The sequence below is a fragment of the Melitaea cinxia genome, chromosome 21 (genome assembly GCF_905220565.1).
Source record: "Melitaea cinxia chromosome 21, ilMelCinx1.1, whole genome shotgun sequence".
NCBI lineage: Eukaryota > Metazoa > Arthropoda > Insecta > Lepidoptera > Nymphalidae > Melitaea > Melitaea cinxia.
This window is the reverse complement of record NC_059414.1, coordinates 12,410,365-12,424,020: the sequence shown is the minus strand read 5'-3', so window position 1 is coordinate 12,424,020 and position 13,656 is coordinate 12,410,365. Positions and strand designations below refer to the sequence as shown.

At 31.8% G+C, this 13,656-nt stretch overlaps 1 protein-coding gene across 1 annotated transcript in view; it reads right to left on the bottom strand.

Moving 5' to 3' along the window:
* The window catches only part of LOC123663953 (trichohyalin-like), a 61,558-nt gene that overhangs the window by 28,899 nt on the left and 19,003 nt on the right, over window positions 1-13,656 (bottom strand). The window contains exons 3-4 of the mRNA XM_045598591.1: window positions 2,685-2,887; window positions 2,215-2,253 (exon numbers count right to left, since the gene is read on the bottom strand). Coding sequence (XP_045454547.1) covers window positions 2,215-2,253; window positions 2,685-2,887 — 242 coding nt within the window. The remainder of the gene's footprint in view (window positions 1-2,214; window positions 2,254-2,684; window positions 2,888-13,656) is intronic.

Here is a 13,656-nt window from a genome sequence, read left to right as displayed (position 1 = left end):
GGGGCAGTTGAGTGTGAAGGCGTTTATTTATTTATATTTCACCATCCATACACACTGTATTTATAAGATATCACTTTCACAAAAATTTGATTCGAAAAGTTGTAGTTTATTAATGGGGGCAAAACAGGTCCGAATGTCCTCTTTTACCTCCTGCTGTTAGTCTAATCGTAACTTATTTGCTGGATAACCTTTCGTAACTTATTTGCTGGATAACCTTTATCTTCAACTGGTGTAACTGGCACATAGATACGGATGTTAGCTACAACGTTATAGACGAAGACATTACATAGTATAAAACAAAGTCGCTTCCCGCGCCTGTATGCTTAGATCTTTAAAACTACGCAACGAATTTTGATGCGGTTTACTTTAGTAAATAGAGTGATTCCAGAGTAAAATTTATATGTATAATACATGCATATATAGTAGAGGAACACTGATAGTTTTTGCAACCGTGCGAAGACGGGGCGGGTCGCTAGTTATGTAATAATTTAAAAATGTAATCATCACTTTATATATCAATACAAAAACATATAATTCTTAAAAACGATAAGATTACGGCAATCGTTTGATTACAAAACTTAGGAAATTTTATACGAGGAATTATTTTATTGATATATTGGAAACATTGATATATTTTTAATCTAAATTTTAATTCTTATTCAATGTCGAACGTTTTTTTTTTCTCTGTATTTTATAACATTTTTAAAGACAATGAGTCTTAAATATCACAAAATTATCACAATATCATCAATCTACAAATATCTAAAATTATGTTTCCAATCTTGTATAGAATTTCGGTTTCTTTTTTTTTTATGTCACTAGGTCGGCAAACAAGCGTACGGCTCACCTGATGGTAAGCGATTACCGTTGCTTATAGACACCTGCAACACCAGAAGCATCGCAAGCGCGTTGCCGACCCAATCACCAATCCCCCCAGGAGCTCTGGTCACCTTACTCACCAACAGGAACACAATACTGCTTGAAAACAGTATTATTTAGCTGTGATCTTCTGTAAGGTCGAGGTACTACCCCAGTCAGGCTGCCATATTTTGAGCAGGAAATTCCTGCTGTGCCCTACCTCAGTTAGAAAGTTCAGTTCTCTGTGTATATCGTCAATTTCTTTGTATATTGTGATAGGAAGTAGACTAATAACGCTTCACGAAAAAAAAATAGTCAAGTAAATACGCATTAAAATGGTACAACATGATACGCACCACCTTACGATTAAAATCATCGCTACCCAGTCAAAAGTTCTGAGGTAACATACATACAAAAATACAATCGAATTTAGAACCGCCACCTTTTTTTGGAAATCGTTTAAAAAAAAAGATATTTAATCGACGTATTTAGTTTAAATAGATAACAAATAATTATTTTACATAAAACATTACTCTGTCCATTTAAGTCCGGGAAAAGCGGTACACAAATACGCTAACTTTACATTACTTGAAATTTTTTTAAAACATATCTTAGTATGTAATGGATAAGGTCTAAAATCAAACGAAACGGTATAAACAATAAACTTAAGCTACAATGAACGTAAAATAAGCTAATGGGTACTTAAAAAGTATTTATTTAAACATTTTCAGATTTACCGCAAGTACTTTCTACTGTGTGTGTCCGGGTGAAATACTCGTTTTATGCCACGGATTCGTTTATAATTTTCTTATAAAAAATATCATATATATTTTTTACATTATAAATATTGCATACTAGTTGATGCGGTTAACATTGTACCACCGTTCATGAATACATAGTTTTTTTTAATTTTTTTGTTTTCTTTTATACTAACTTTGTCTTGACGATAACAAACAAAAAAAAGCTGCGATCGTTCAGAAATAATACGCGTACATACATTTGGGATATTCGTATAGGTATTTATGTTTATGTTTATTATATACTTAGTATATATAAAAATATTAAATAATATTTGTTAAATTCTTTTTATGTCATAACTATGTACATATTTAGTTCAATTTCTTTATCTAACTACTAATTTGTCAAACTACTTTTTTTATATATCATATCACATATCACATAATCGTAATAGATTATCTGTCACTACAACATGCAAAACGTGCAAACACATTCTAATTTATTTTTAATCTACATAATAAGCTAGCTAAATACAATAAATAAGATGCACAGGAATATATTAGTTAAATTAATCCAAAGTAAAAATAACAATAATAAAAAAAAGATAAAACTGCTTACAGTGATTCAAAAAAGTTCATCTGATCTATGGGGTTGGTACTGGTGGTAGAAAAAAAAAACAAACAAAATTAGTGAATGAAAAAAAAGTCGGGTTACACACTATAACGGAACCGACACCCGAATTATTGGGGGTACCTTTAAAAAAGCGAAGCATAGCTTATTTTAAAAATAAAATAATCCAAGCTGTCCGTTAAATCCTTTTACTATTTAATCAAGCAGTACTATATTCTATCTCATCTTTTACATAAAAAGAAAGAAATTAAAAAAAAGTAATAAATAAGCGTAACATTACTTAGCCCTACAAAACATCTAAGTAAGACGTATTAGAAAAATCGAAAAATATTAAACGATTCGATTTCCCAAAAAATCCTCTTTTGCAGTATTTTACATCATGTATTTCGATTATATTTACTATTTGAAAACCCTAATTAAAATTTAAAAAAAATTGCATCATAAAGCAGCGTTCATACCTGCGCGCGGCCCAAAAGAATCCAGCCGAGTCGACGGGCTCTAACAGCCTTGGCGTAGAGGAACCGAACGCGAACGCGGGTCTGGGCGCCGAGCGAGCGGCTCGCGCTCGTTCCAGACGTTCGGTGCGATCGCGTTCGCGTTGAAGCAACGCTTCGCGGCGGGATATCGACGCTTCCCATATTGCACGTTTCCGCTCCTCCACCTGTAAATAACAATAGAAATAATGCTAGTACAATTAAATAGTTAAAAGTGAAAATCGGTTAATTGAATTGCTCTCGATTAAAACTTCTTTTTTTTATTTATTTTTTTTATTTTTTATTTGATATTATAGTCATTTACAGTGTAAACAAAAACGTTTAATCGATCATTCGAGATGAATTATTTCAGATTTCATGATTCAATCGAGTTAGTTCTCACTATACTCGTCACATATAATTACTATGAATTAGTTTAATACCTACATATATGTAATACAATAATTGAAGAGTTTATATTGTTATTTTAACTGTTTCTTTTTGTTAATTCGTTCAATTTTTTTTGTTGTTATTAAAACTAAAATATAGGCCTAAGTCCTACTAATTATTTATTATGGATGAAAAGTAAAATAAATAAAATGAAAGTATGATGCATATTAGTGCAATCTATTCAAAATCTCAATACCGTATTCTGGACCAAGCCAACTTCCGAATTTTTGTAAATATACTTCAAAACATGGCCGAAAATTCTATTACAATAATCTTAACACACATCAAAAACCCTAAAAATGTAGTTATACAACGGGTAATAGAAACGATTTCAAATTGAATTAAAAACCTAGGAATTCCAAGCGGAACTACTTTCATTGTCTAGACGATAGCTATGTTCTCTCATTAATTACTCACGCATACATACAACAGCACTCGGCCGTGAAATCAATCAATCAATCATTGACAACGTTCAACGGTTGATTCTAAACAATCGTAGAAGTGACGTAAAACGTATTAAAACTATTTCGAATGTTTTGCTGCGGTATATTTTAGTTTTTTTACAACGTCGTTCGGTCTTTTTATCGCTGTGTGAGAGGAGCATGAAGTATGGAAAGCATTTTTGGAGTTGAGGAATATTTTCTATGCATTGTCAATCTTTACGCTATGAATTATTTTTGAATACGTTTAAATTTAGTCTTTTCTCTTTACATATTAGTACACATATGGGACAAGGGATTGACTCAGTGGTTACAACTCTCTCTTACGCTAATGGTTGCATATTCGATTCGACTTTTAACCGACTTCCAAAAAAGGAGGAGGTTCTCAATTCGACTGTATTTTTTTTTCTTTTTTTTTATGTATGTTACCTCAGAACTTTTGACCGGGTGGACCGATTTCGACAATTTTTTTTTAATCGAAAGGTGGTGTGTGTCAATTGGTCCCATTTAAATTTATTTGAGATCTAACAACTACTTTTCAAGTTATATCTAATAATGCGTTTTTACTTGACGCTTTTTTCGTCGACCTACGTTGTATTATACCGCATAACTTTCTACTGGATGTACCGATTTTGACAATTCTTTTTTTGTTGGAAAGGGGATATCCTTAGTTTGGTACCATGATAAGGAAATCAGGATCTGATGATAGGATCCCAGAGAAATCGAGGGAAACTCTCGAAACTCCGCAATAACTTTTTATTGGGTGTACCGATTTTGACTATTTTTTCGTCGATCTACGTTGTATTACTCGTCGATGAAATTGAAGTCGGTTTTTTTTTCGTTTGTGAGCAAACACATTTAGTTTTTTATTATAATTTTATTTCGTATAGGTATATTTGAGACGTTCGTTGTGGTCTTAGCTTGTGTAGCCTGCTTGATATATCTTAGTCTGTGTTATATATTTGTAAGTACTTCTCATTCTGATTTCAATGTCACCATAATAGGCGCCATTGAGTGAGAATCGTTTATTATCTATCATTACAATACCAGAATAAGTAAAATGCAAATGATTAATGGAGTTGAAGTTAGTAGAGAAAAATAAGACATTGTTAGAATCACAGATAATATTAACACGTGTTCAAAATAAAACTTCTGCATCCAATTTCAAATTTATAAATACTCCATATGGGTGGTCTTAGTCGAAGGACTAGCTAAGCGCACGTCTTCGACAATCGTTATATTGTTAAAACTGTATAAAGTTTATAGTTTATTTTAAATGCAAGTAATGTTCATATTTAAGAGTTACGTAGTGTACTACTTATTGGAAAATTTTGAAATTTTGTAATTTTGAAAGTTAACAAAGATGTGCCAAAAACCTTTGCTAGCATTTGGTTTAAGTAAATTACAAAAAAAAAAAAAAAACATATTAAAGATATTATGATATCATATGTATATATCGTAAAATCTACAAGTCTGAGAAAATTAGTTACTTTGAAAAAAGTCAGGAAAGAAAGCGACTTACACGAGTAACTACGAGTATATTTTAGCTTTAACTTACAAACGGTTATTTACCACACATTACGTCAAGATAGAGATTTAATACAAAGACGTAGTAATTTTATTTCTATGTGCATATAATAACTTGGGCTGAATAACTGAGCAAAGGACTGGATTGAAATACTTTGCAATTCAAACTATATCTTGAACGCTTCGGTATTTCGCATTCGATTTAAATAATTACTTATAATATACAAGAAACATCTGACTAGACTATTTACGAACGAGTTAGCATTAAAGTACTCATAAGTGTTAGCGAATAACTTTAAAACGGACAGGATATTTATTCAACGCCTATTTATACAGGAGAAAACGAGACGTTTGAAATTATTTAGGATTTCCCTAAACAAGGATTCACAATTAGGATTCACGTGATAGAGTAACAAATATAATTATGTACACATTACCAATTTTTAATGTTAAAATTGCTGTCTATGGTCAAATGATATAAGGAAAACGCAAAACTGAGAATATATATAATCGATACGCGAAGCATGTTGGCGCAACGGTCAGAGCTATGGATTGTGCCTGTTGGCCATACAGGTGATTGCCGTGGTCTGGGTGTTTGTGCAGTCCTTGTGGGTCTTCCCACCGTGCCTCAGAGAGCATGTTAAGCCGTAGGTCCCGGTTGTTATCATCTACGCCCGATAGCGATCGTTACTCATAGTAGGGTATATATCCGCCAACCCGCATTGGAGCAGCGTGGTGGATTAAGCTCTGATCCTTTAGGGGGAAAGAGGCCTATATGCCCAGTAATGAGATATTACAGGCTGAAGCGAAGCAAAAGCTTTGTACCCCTTTTTACGAAAATTGCGTGGACGGAGGATTATAAAGTTTCGCACATTTATAGTTTATATAGAAAAGGAGCGCAGGATGCTAATTTTATTTTTTAATTCTACGTAATAAAATACAATAAATCAAAAAAAAAAGATAAATACACTACCTCGTATTTGACACAAACACAAATATAGGCATATGGCATATACTCTTTTGTTTAATATTCAAACTTATAATTTGAGTTAATTATGGCCGAATTTCGACCACTGGACGACCACTAGTCATTTTAAAACCATAATAATAAAAAAGAAATTAAAAATGAATAAAAAACTAGTGACAGAAAAACACGGCTGTTTGACGTTTCATTTGATTACTTACTTATCTGATGTTTTCTAGAGATAAAAGGAATTATTACTCAGTAGGTACGCGTTCTCTATATTCTCTATACTTTGCCCCTCGGTGACATCATCTATGTACTATTAGCGACCCGCCCCGTCTTCGCACGGGTGCAATGCTGATACTAAATATACTACAGAATGTCTTTATTTTTAGTGTAAAGCTAGCTTATGACATGGTTATTAACATAATAACAACAACATTAAATATGGGTCGTTAGATTACACGTGCGTCGTTACAGAATGCGTTGAAGAAATAAAGGTTCACTGCTCGTTCCCCGTAGGTGAGAGCTTGATAATAAGTATGTATCCTTTAAGTTGACCCGACTTCTTAATAATATTTGTGCCAATTTTGAAGTAAATCCATGCAGTACTTTTTGAGTTTATCCCAGACATACATACAGACAAACAGACAAAAATTCTAAAAACTTTATTTTTGGCTTCGGTGTCGATTATAGATCACACCCCAAGTATTCTTTTTAAAAAATATTCAATGTACAGTTTTGACTTTCATACCATTTTATTTTATTATATGTATAATAGATTACCACTAACATGGGTTTTTTTTTTTTTTATAACGATATATATCCACGGGCTTATAATGCCCGTGCTCTTGTTATTCCAATTATTTGTTTGTTACTCTCGATACCTTGGCACCTACATATGCAACTTAGAGACTAATTAAACTAAGCTTAGTATCACTAATCCTACGTGAGTCCACCGACCAAAATTTAAAGTTATGCTATCTTAATTTACTTATATATATAATTACTACTATTTATTATTACTTTTTCCTTTTCGTCACTTTTATCTTACAATTGTCCAGGGGTAGAAGCTGTGTACATTTCTTGAAATTTTTGTATTTATACTGTTATTTTTATTATCTAAGTTTATATTTACACTTATATGCTAGTTATCATATATTTACACTTATTTCCTAGTTATACCACTAACATGGGTTGACTTGTAGAGACGTCTCTTAGAGATAACTTCGCCCTTGCCAACTCCTTTTGTTACCACAATTTAAATCGTGTAACGCAATAAATAATATAGTTACGAGTGACGGAAAACAAGCATATGAGACTCCGAATACACTCGAGTGAAACATTCGTGCAACAATATGACTAAATTTTAAATTGGATACCTATTGTAAACAAAGTAAGACGGTCGTGCCAAGTTTTCTGTCCACAAATTTAAGATTTACTATTGTATACACTGTTTTAATCATAATTATATATTCATACCTAATAATAGAAAAGACGCCAATCTATTATTCAGTTACTTTAAGTAAAGTAAATGTTAATGAAGACGAATAATCTAGCTGACGTTATTTTCAAACAGTCTGGATTATGTGGTCAGGCTCTGTTGCTCCCTCTTCTTACTTTACTCATTCATCATCATATTGCTTGACATGGATGTCGGGGAAATAGTCAGCATCTTGATGAGTTTTTACTCGGGAAGTGCACCGGGTTGGGGATGGTATTTTTACTGCTTTTCTGAAACATGCTACAAACTTCGTTCTTCTCTGTATGTCATCTTCCAAGCCGTTGTTTTAAAATTGGTGTCTTACCTAGCGCTCTTAAAGAAATCTATTGAAACTTATGTGTAAGAATGTAGAACCTACAGATGTTAGCAATTATCGACCAATCTCCCAAAAGTTCCTAAGGTTGGCAAATTAATGCCTGTATTTTAAGAGTTACTACGACTGTTTTTGATAAACGGTGACAGCACGTAATATACAAGTATGACACTCGGACTGGGAATGAGGATCAAGCTCACAAGCTAGAAGCAGAAAGTACGGTAGTTGGCAACTGAGAAAATGGTCAGTCAATTAAATGAATTAGAGACGGTAAAAATGTGTAAAATAAAAAAAAAAACGCTACAAATTGATATGGTACGTGAAAGAAGTGGTGATTCATTCGTTTTCGTTACTTTCACTGCTTAGAAAATACAAGTGGTTAATTTTATTAACTTTATGACTGAACATTTTTAACGTAATTTCTAAACGTGATCTATATAAAAATATATAAAAAATATAATCAGAAAAATTAAGTAAATAGCTTATTATTTGAATATGATATATAAAGATTATTAAAAAGGTTTGCTAAAAGTTTTTTGTGATCATCAAGTGTAATTAAAAATGGAACTAATAAGAGAATATGAAAAACTTTGTAAAACTACCGTCGCAGCAAACTATTGAATTTTGATCTAATTAATATTACTAGGAACTTCTTTCATTCATCGTCATATTTCTATGACGCTTCTTTGGGACACTTATATTTACTTATAATTAGTCACATAACACACTCAAAAGAAAAATATTTCGACCAAAAACAGGATATGACCTCCTTTTCCAGTTCGAAGTAGTTAAGAAAAACGATCTATCAGTTTAGACCGACTTATAATACACGTCGCGAGAAATGCGTTCGATCCTGAAGGAAGTCGCCTATTTCTGTCGCGACTCCTTAACGCGGCAGGAGTTAATTTTAAATATTTTTGATGCACTACGAGCGCTGCGTATTTCTGTACCGGGCCATTAATACTTACGCGTGCTTGAAATACTCGGGTCGCCTTATAATGAACTAAAATATTCAGTACCAGTTCTGCGGCTATCTACGAGTATGTGACTTTAATAATACTGGTGTTGTAATGAAGTAATGATGTAGCGTCATTATCACTGATTTCCTTGTAAATGAATCGACTTTTTGTTGACAAATACTTCCTGTCTCACGTTATTTGTTTATGATTAACAAGGCACGGATTACGTGTTACAACACGTTATCCATTAAACTTGAGCCATTATTTTATTAATTTATATAGATTAAAAAAATTATATTCGTTTCTAATGTTATCGCAAATTAACTCATTATAGGTAATGAAAATCCGATATTTCCAATGAAATCTGATCCTTCCCCTACATGGGGAAAGAAGCCTATGCCCAGAAGTGGGATATTACAGGCTGAAGCGTAGGTAATGAAAAAACTTTTTCGGACACGTCCTCCCGTGACCATGGTTGCTGTAAAGTATCCGAAAAATTGAGGTATTTAAAAAACTTAATAAACCGCGATAAAATTCGAAAAAGTTTTTTTTTATAAAAAAAAATATATGCCCACACTCTGTCTTCTGTTTTAGTTAGCAACGGTCTGAAATACATATATATTTGTAAAAAAATATATAGTTAAATATAAATTAATATACATTACACACGGACGGCGAATCAAACCCACAAACCTGGAGCAGAAAGCAGGGTAACTGCCAACTGCGTTAGAGCCAGTTAAAAAGGTCTGTAATAAGACGCAAATTCATAATAGCTGTCTTTGTTTTCTATTGTAGAGATACATAAAACGTTTGTAATTGTAAATAAGCGTACTAAATTAGCGTGACGAATTGCATGAGATAATGTGCGCAGAAATTGCGGATTAGATCCGTGCATGCGACGCTCGTCTACAACTAAGTACGTTTCATTGCAGTCTGACCTCATAATTGACAGACAGTGTTATATAAGACATGACCCGGTCACCCGGTACTTTATCAACAATATTCCAGTCAAAGAAAACCTACTCATATCATCGTAAAATGATCGTACACAAAGTAAAATAATTAAAAAAAAAGTAAAAAAAAGTAATTTAATAAATACAAAGTAAATGTGTTTATTTTGAAAAAAAAAAAAAAAAACGAGTTTATATATGCATTAATAATGATTTCCAAAAAAAAAAGGTAAATAAGGTTATTTAATAGGATACGAAATAATTGTTATATATTATGTTAATACGCATTATTTGGAATAATACCTATATATGTATAATTCATACAACATAATATAACAACTGTAAAAGTAATTAGATAACACAAAAAAATACAATCAAAATCAAAACCTTATTCCCTTTTGAAGTACTAGTTTAATAAGTAAATTTAAAATAAGAACAAAATAAATCACGAGCCAAATCTGAGAAAGTGAAAAACTAATTATGAACAAGAAAAAATTGAGGTTGACGCTTGACATTAAACGAGGCACTGGAAGTAAGCCAACACTTGGTCATTTAACTTGAGAACTGGAATTTTTCAGTTTTATTATTTTATCTAACGAGGTTGATAATTGGAATACTTAATTAAAATAATAGGCATAACTAAAAATAACACGTAAAACATTTTTTAAGTTTTTCTACTTAATAGGTCAAATTTTTTTTTTTAAATAAAAGTTAAATAACAAATTAATATTGAAAAAAAAAACAGAAGTGTCATTTCCTACAAGTAAAAAATATTTAACTAACAATTCGTACAATAATTACCCATAGGGAGACTGTAAACGAACAGTAGGTATTTAAAAAAAAAATTACTATTTTCAGTAAAAGTTCAAATTTAAATTTATTTTCCAACATTCCGAAATTCGAATTATTTCAATCATGGTGTTTACGTCGGAAAATACGTACGGCTGACGTCCGGCCATTCAAAGCGCGCGAGAGTTGTTATGACATCATCAGGCAAGGACGCGGTTATGTAATGTTAACGTAGGCTGGGTCGAATAATTAGAAAAACATTTAAATTACACCTTTAAGTTTATACGGGACATTCGATTCGAAATATAAATAGCACGGCCTTTTTTAAAAATGATTTTGAATAAAGTTCAAATTGTTCTCTTTACAAAATAATTACGTAATGAAAATATGCAATATGTGGTTGAATAGGTACATAAGAATCTAAAGACGGTAATGCATGAATAAGAAATCGAGACAATTCCAGTTTATATCTTCAAGACTTCGACAATCCCATAATCTACAACTTCAGATAAAATATAGAACGTCATAAATTTCTTTTTCTTTAAAATAGCGACCTTATTGAACGAAATGAGAAGATTACGGAGGGTTACAGTAAAATAAAGCTTTATTAGTCAGTTGAAAAAGATCGAATAATACGGTTAAAAGCTACAAAAAAAGAAGGTTAAACGATGTCAGCGAACGTACTGATAAAATAAAATTGCACCGTATACAATAATGTCTTCAAAGTCGGGCATTATCTTTGGAAATATTTAATTTAATGAAAGGAATAATAAAATTTAATGTAAATATTTTTTTAATATTATATAAAAAATCGACCGCTCCAACGGGGATTGAACCTGCATCTCCGACGGACCGTGTCGGTGCTCTAACCAATTAAGCTATGGAACGATGTACCCGTTAGATCGAAATTTTTGATATGATATTTAATAAAAAAAGTTTAAAATTCCCTAATATGTGGGTAGCACAAAAATAACAATCGTACGAATTAATGTAAATAATTTTAGCGTTCTGTACTAGGATTACTTCACTGGTTTTGATTCATTGTAATGATTCTTTCGTTCGCTGTTTCATAATCCATTTTAAACCATTTTTTATTACAATTAAATTTAAATACAATTTATTTTCTTTTTAAGAATTGCACATTCTTTCCTTAATGAATGAACGTATTAGTATATAATTCTAATAGGTATGATCACGAAAGTTTTGAAAGCTATTTTTTTTATTCTGACCAGCATTTCCGTATTCTAGTTGAGTGCAGCTCATATTGGGTATCAGACAGTTCGTAAACAAAATTATTCTATATAAAAAAAAATTCATCCTTATCGATTTTATCACAGCAGACGCGATCTAAGACATGTTTACATTTGAGACAAATATTGATAAAATTTGTTGAGTAAATGTTAGCGATTCAAGGAAATTGAAAAAAAAAGTTTGATGGTTCGATAAACTTTAAGCATAGTAAGTAATAATTCTCACAATCAAAAAATTTCTAATGTAATCTCGTTTAAATAAAAATGACACTTAGAAAATTGCTTTTACCACCAAAAAACCCTACTTTTTTATCAGAAGACAAAATAATTAACCTTCTAAAATAGTAACCTCCTCCTTTTTAGAAGTTGGTTAAAAAAAGAGAACTTAAATTAACTAGTTACTATATTACAGAATCTATACTAACAATACAGCTAAAGCCATAAATTCTAATTACGTTAAAGACAATGCATATTCAAGGGATCCCAGTGCAGCAACAGAGGATTAAATTCTAAAGGTGTGTCAGAAAATATCTTGGTTATCGGCAATCTACCGAGAATTCCATTCAACGACCGTGGTTGACCTCTGATCTTGCATTGCAGTCATATCTGTATCTGTATCATCTCAGTATTTATTCAAGTTGTTACTGGTTTTGCACAACGGTAGACCTTGTTAAGCACTTCTACAATCATATTATTAGGCCAGCTAAATCTTTTCAAGAACTATTAATTAAATTTCGGATAATTTTTTAACATTTTTTCGAAATTATATACGTGCGAAATTATGTGCGTGCCTTTCCTAATGACTACAAATGTCTGAAAAAAATTCTTTGTTGATGATGAATAATCCACATTTGGCTGAATTGATTTATAAAACAAAAGTTCCATAAAATAACAATTTCTTTTATAACAATTGCTTAAAGTTACGTTTCCTACATCTGTAATTGGACTGCAGTGGTTTACATCGGAACTTAGCGATACAAATCATTGTGGTTTGGCAGTGAAGTAACTGAGTGGGTGGTTGCTAACCAGACGCTTGAACCTGAGGTAAAGGGCTTGCATTAAACTCTATCTAGTGAAAGGGTAAGAAATTGTTAAATGCCTTTGTTTTATAACAATTCTTGTTTCTATTTAGGTTCTAATTTTTATGTTTATAAATGTCATACGTTTTGGTGAATGTGTTTTAGATTTGTAAATACTTCCTTCTTCTTCTTTAGGGTTAATGGATTTCAATAGTGTTAAATGAATACAAATGATTTCGTCAATGTCACGTAGAATTGAGAATACATGAAGGAGATTGATCGGTGCGGTCGAGGTTAGAGTTGTGAATATTAGACGATGTCAGTACCAAATTACATTTTCGATCGAACATTTGCAATTGTCAGAAATTGACCAATAGACGATATTACAAATATTGCACATTTAATATATTTCGCTTTCCAATTTTCTAATTTTCACCATCGTACGCAAACATTATTTACTGGAGTGGAGAAAGTGTCTTGTAGCTATGTTGCGTATTTAGTTATACGTTATACTGTCTGTAAACATGATGAGATCAAAGTGATTTGTAATTCATGGAAGGCTTGTTTCACCTTGGTTCATATTACGATATTATTTGATCGATGAACCGTAACTAATTGTTGAGGATTAATATAACTGGCTCTTCCTTTAGAACTCTTATTTAATACTGTTTTGTCTTTTGTGTGTATGTCATGTTCACCAATAGCAACTGTGTTATTTATATGTTATCCGCTTGATAGTATACTGTTATGGTAGTAGGAATATAGACGTGCGTTATGGCGAATGGAAGTGCG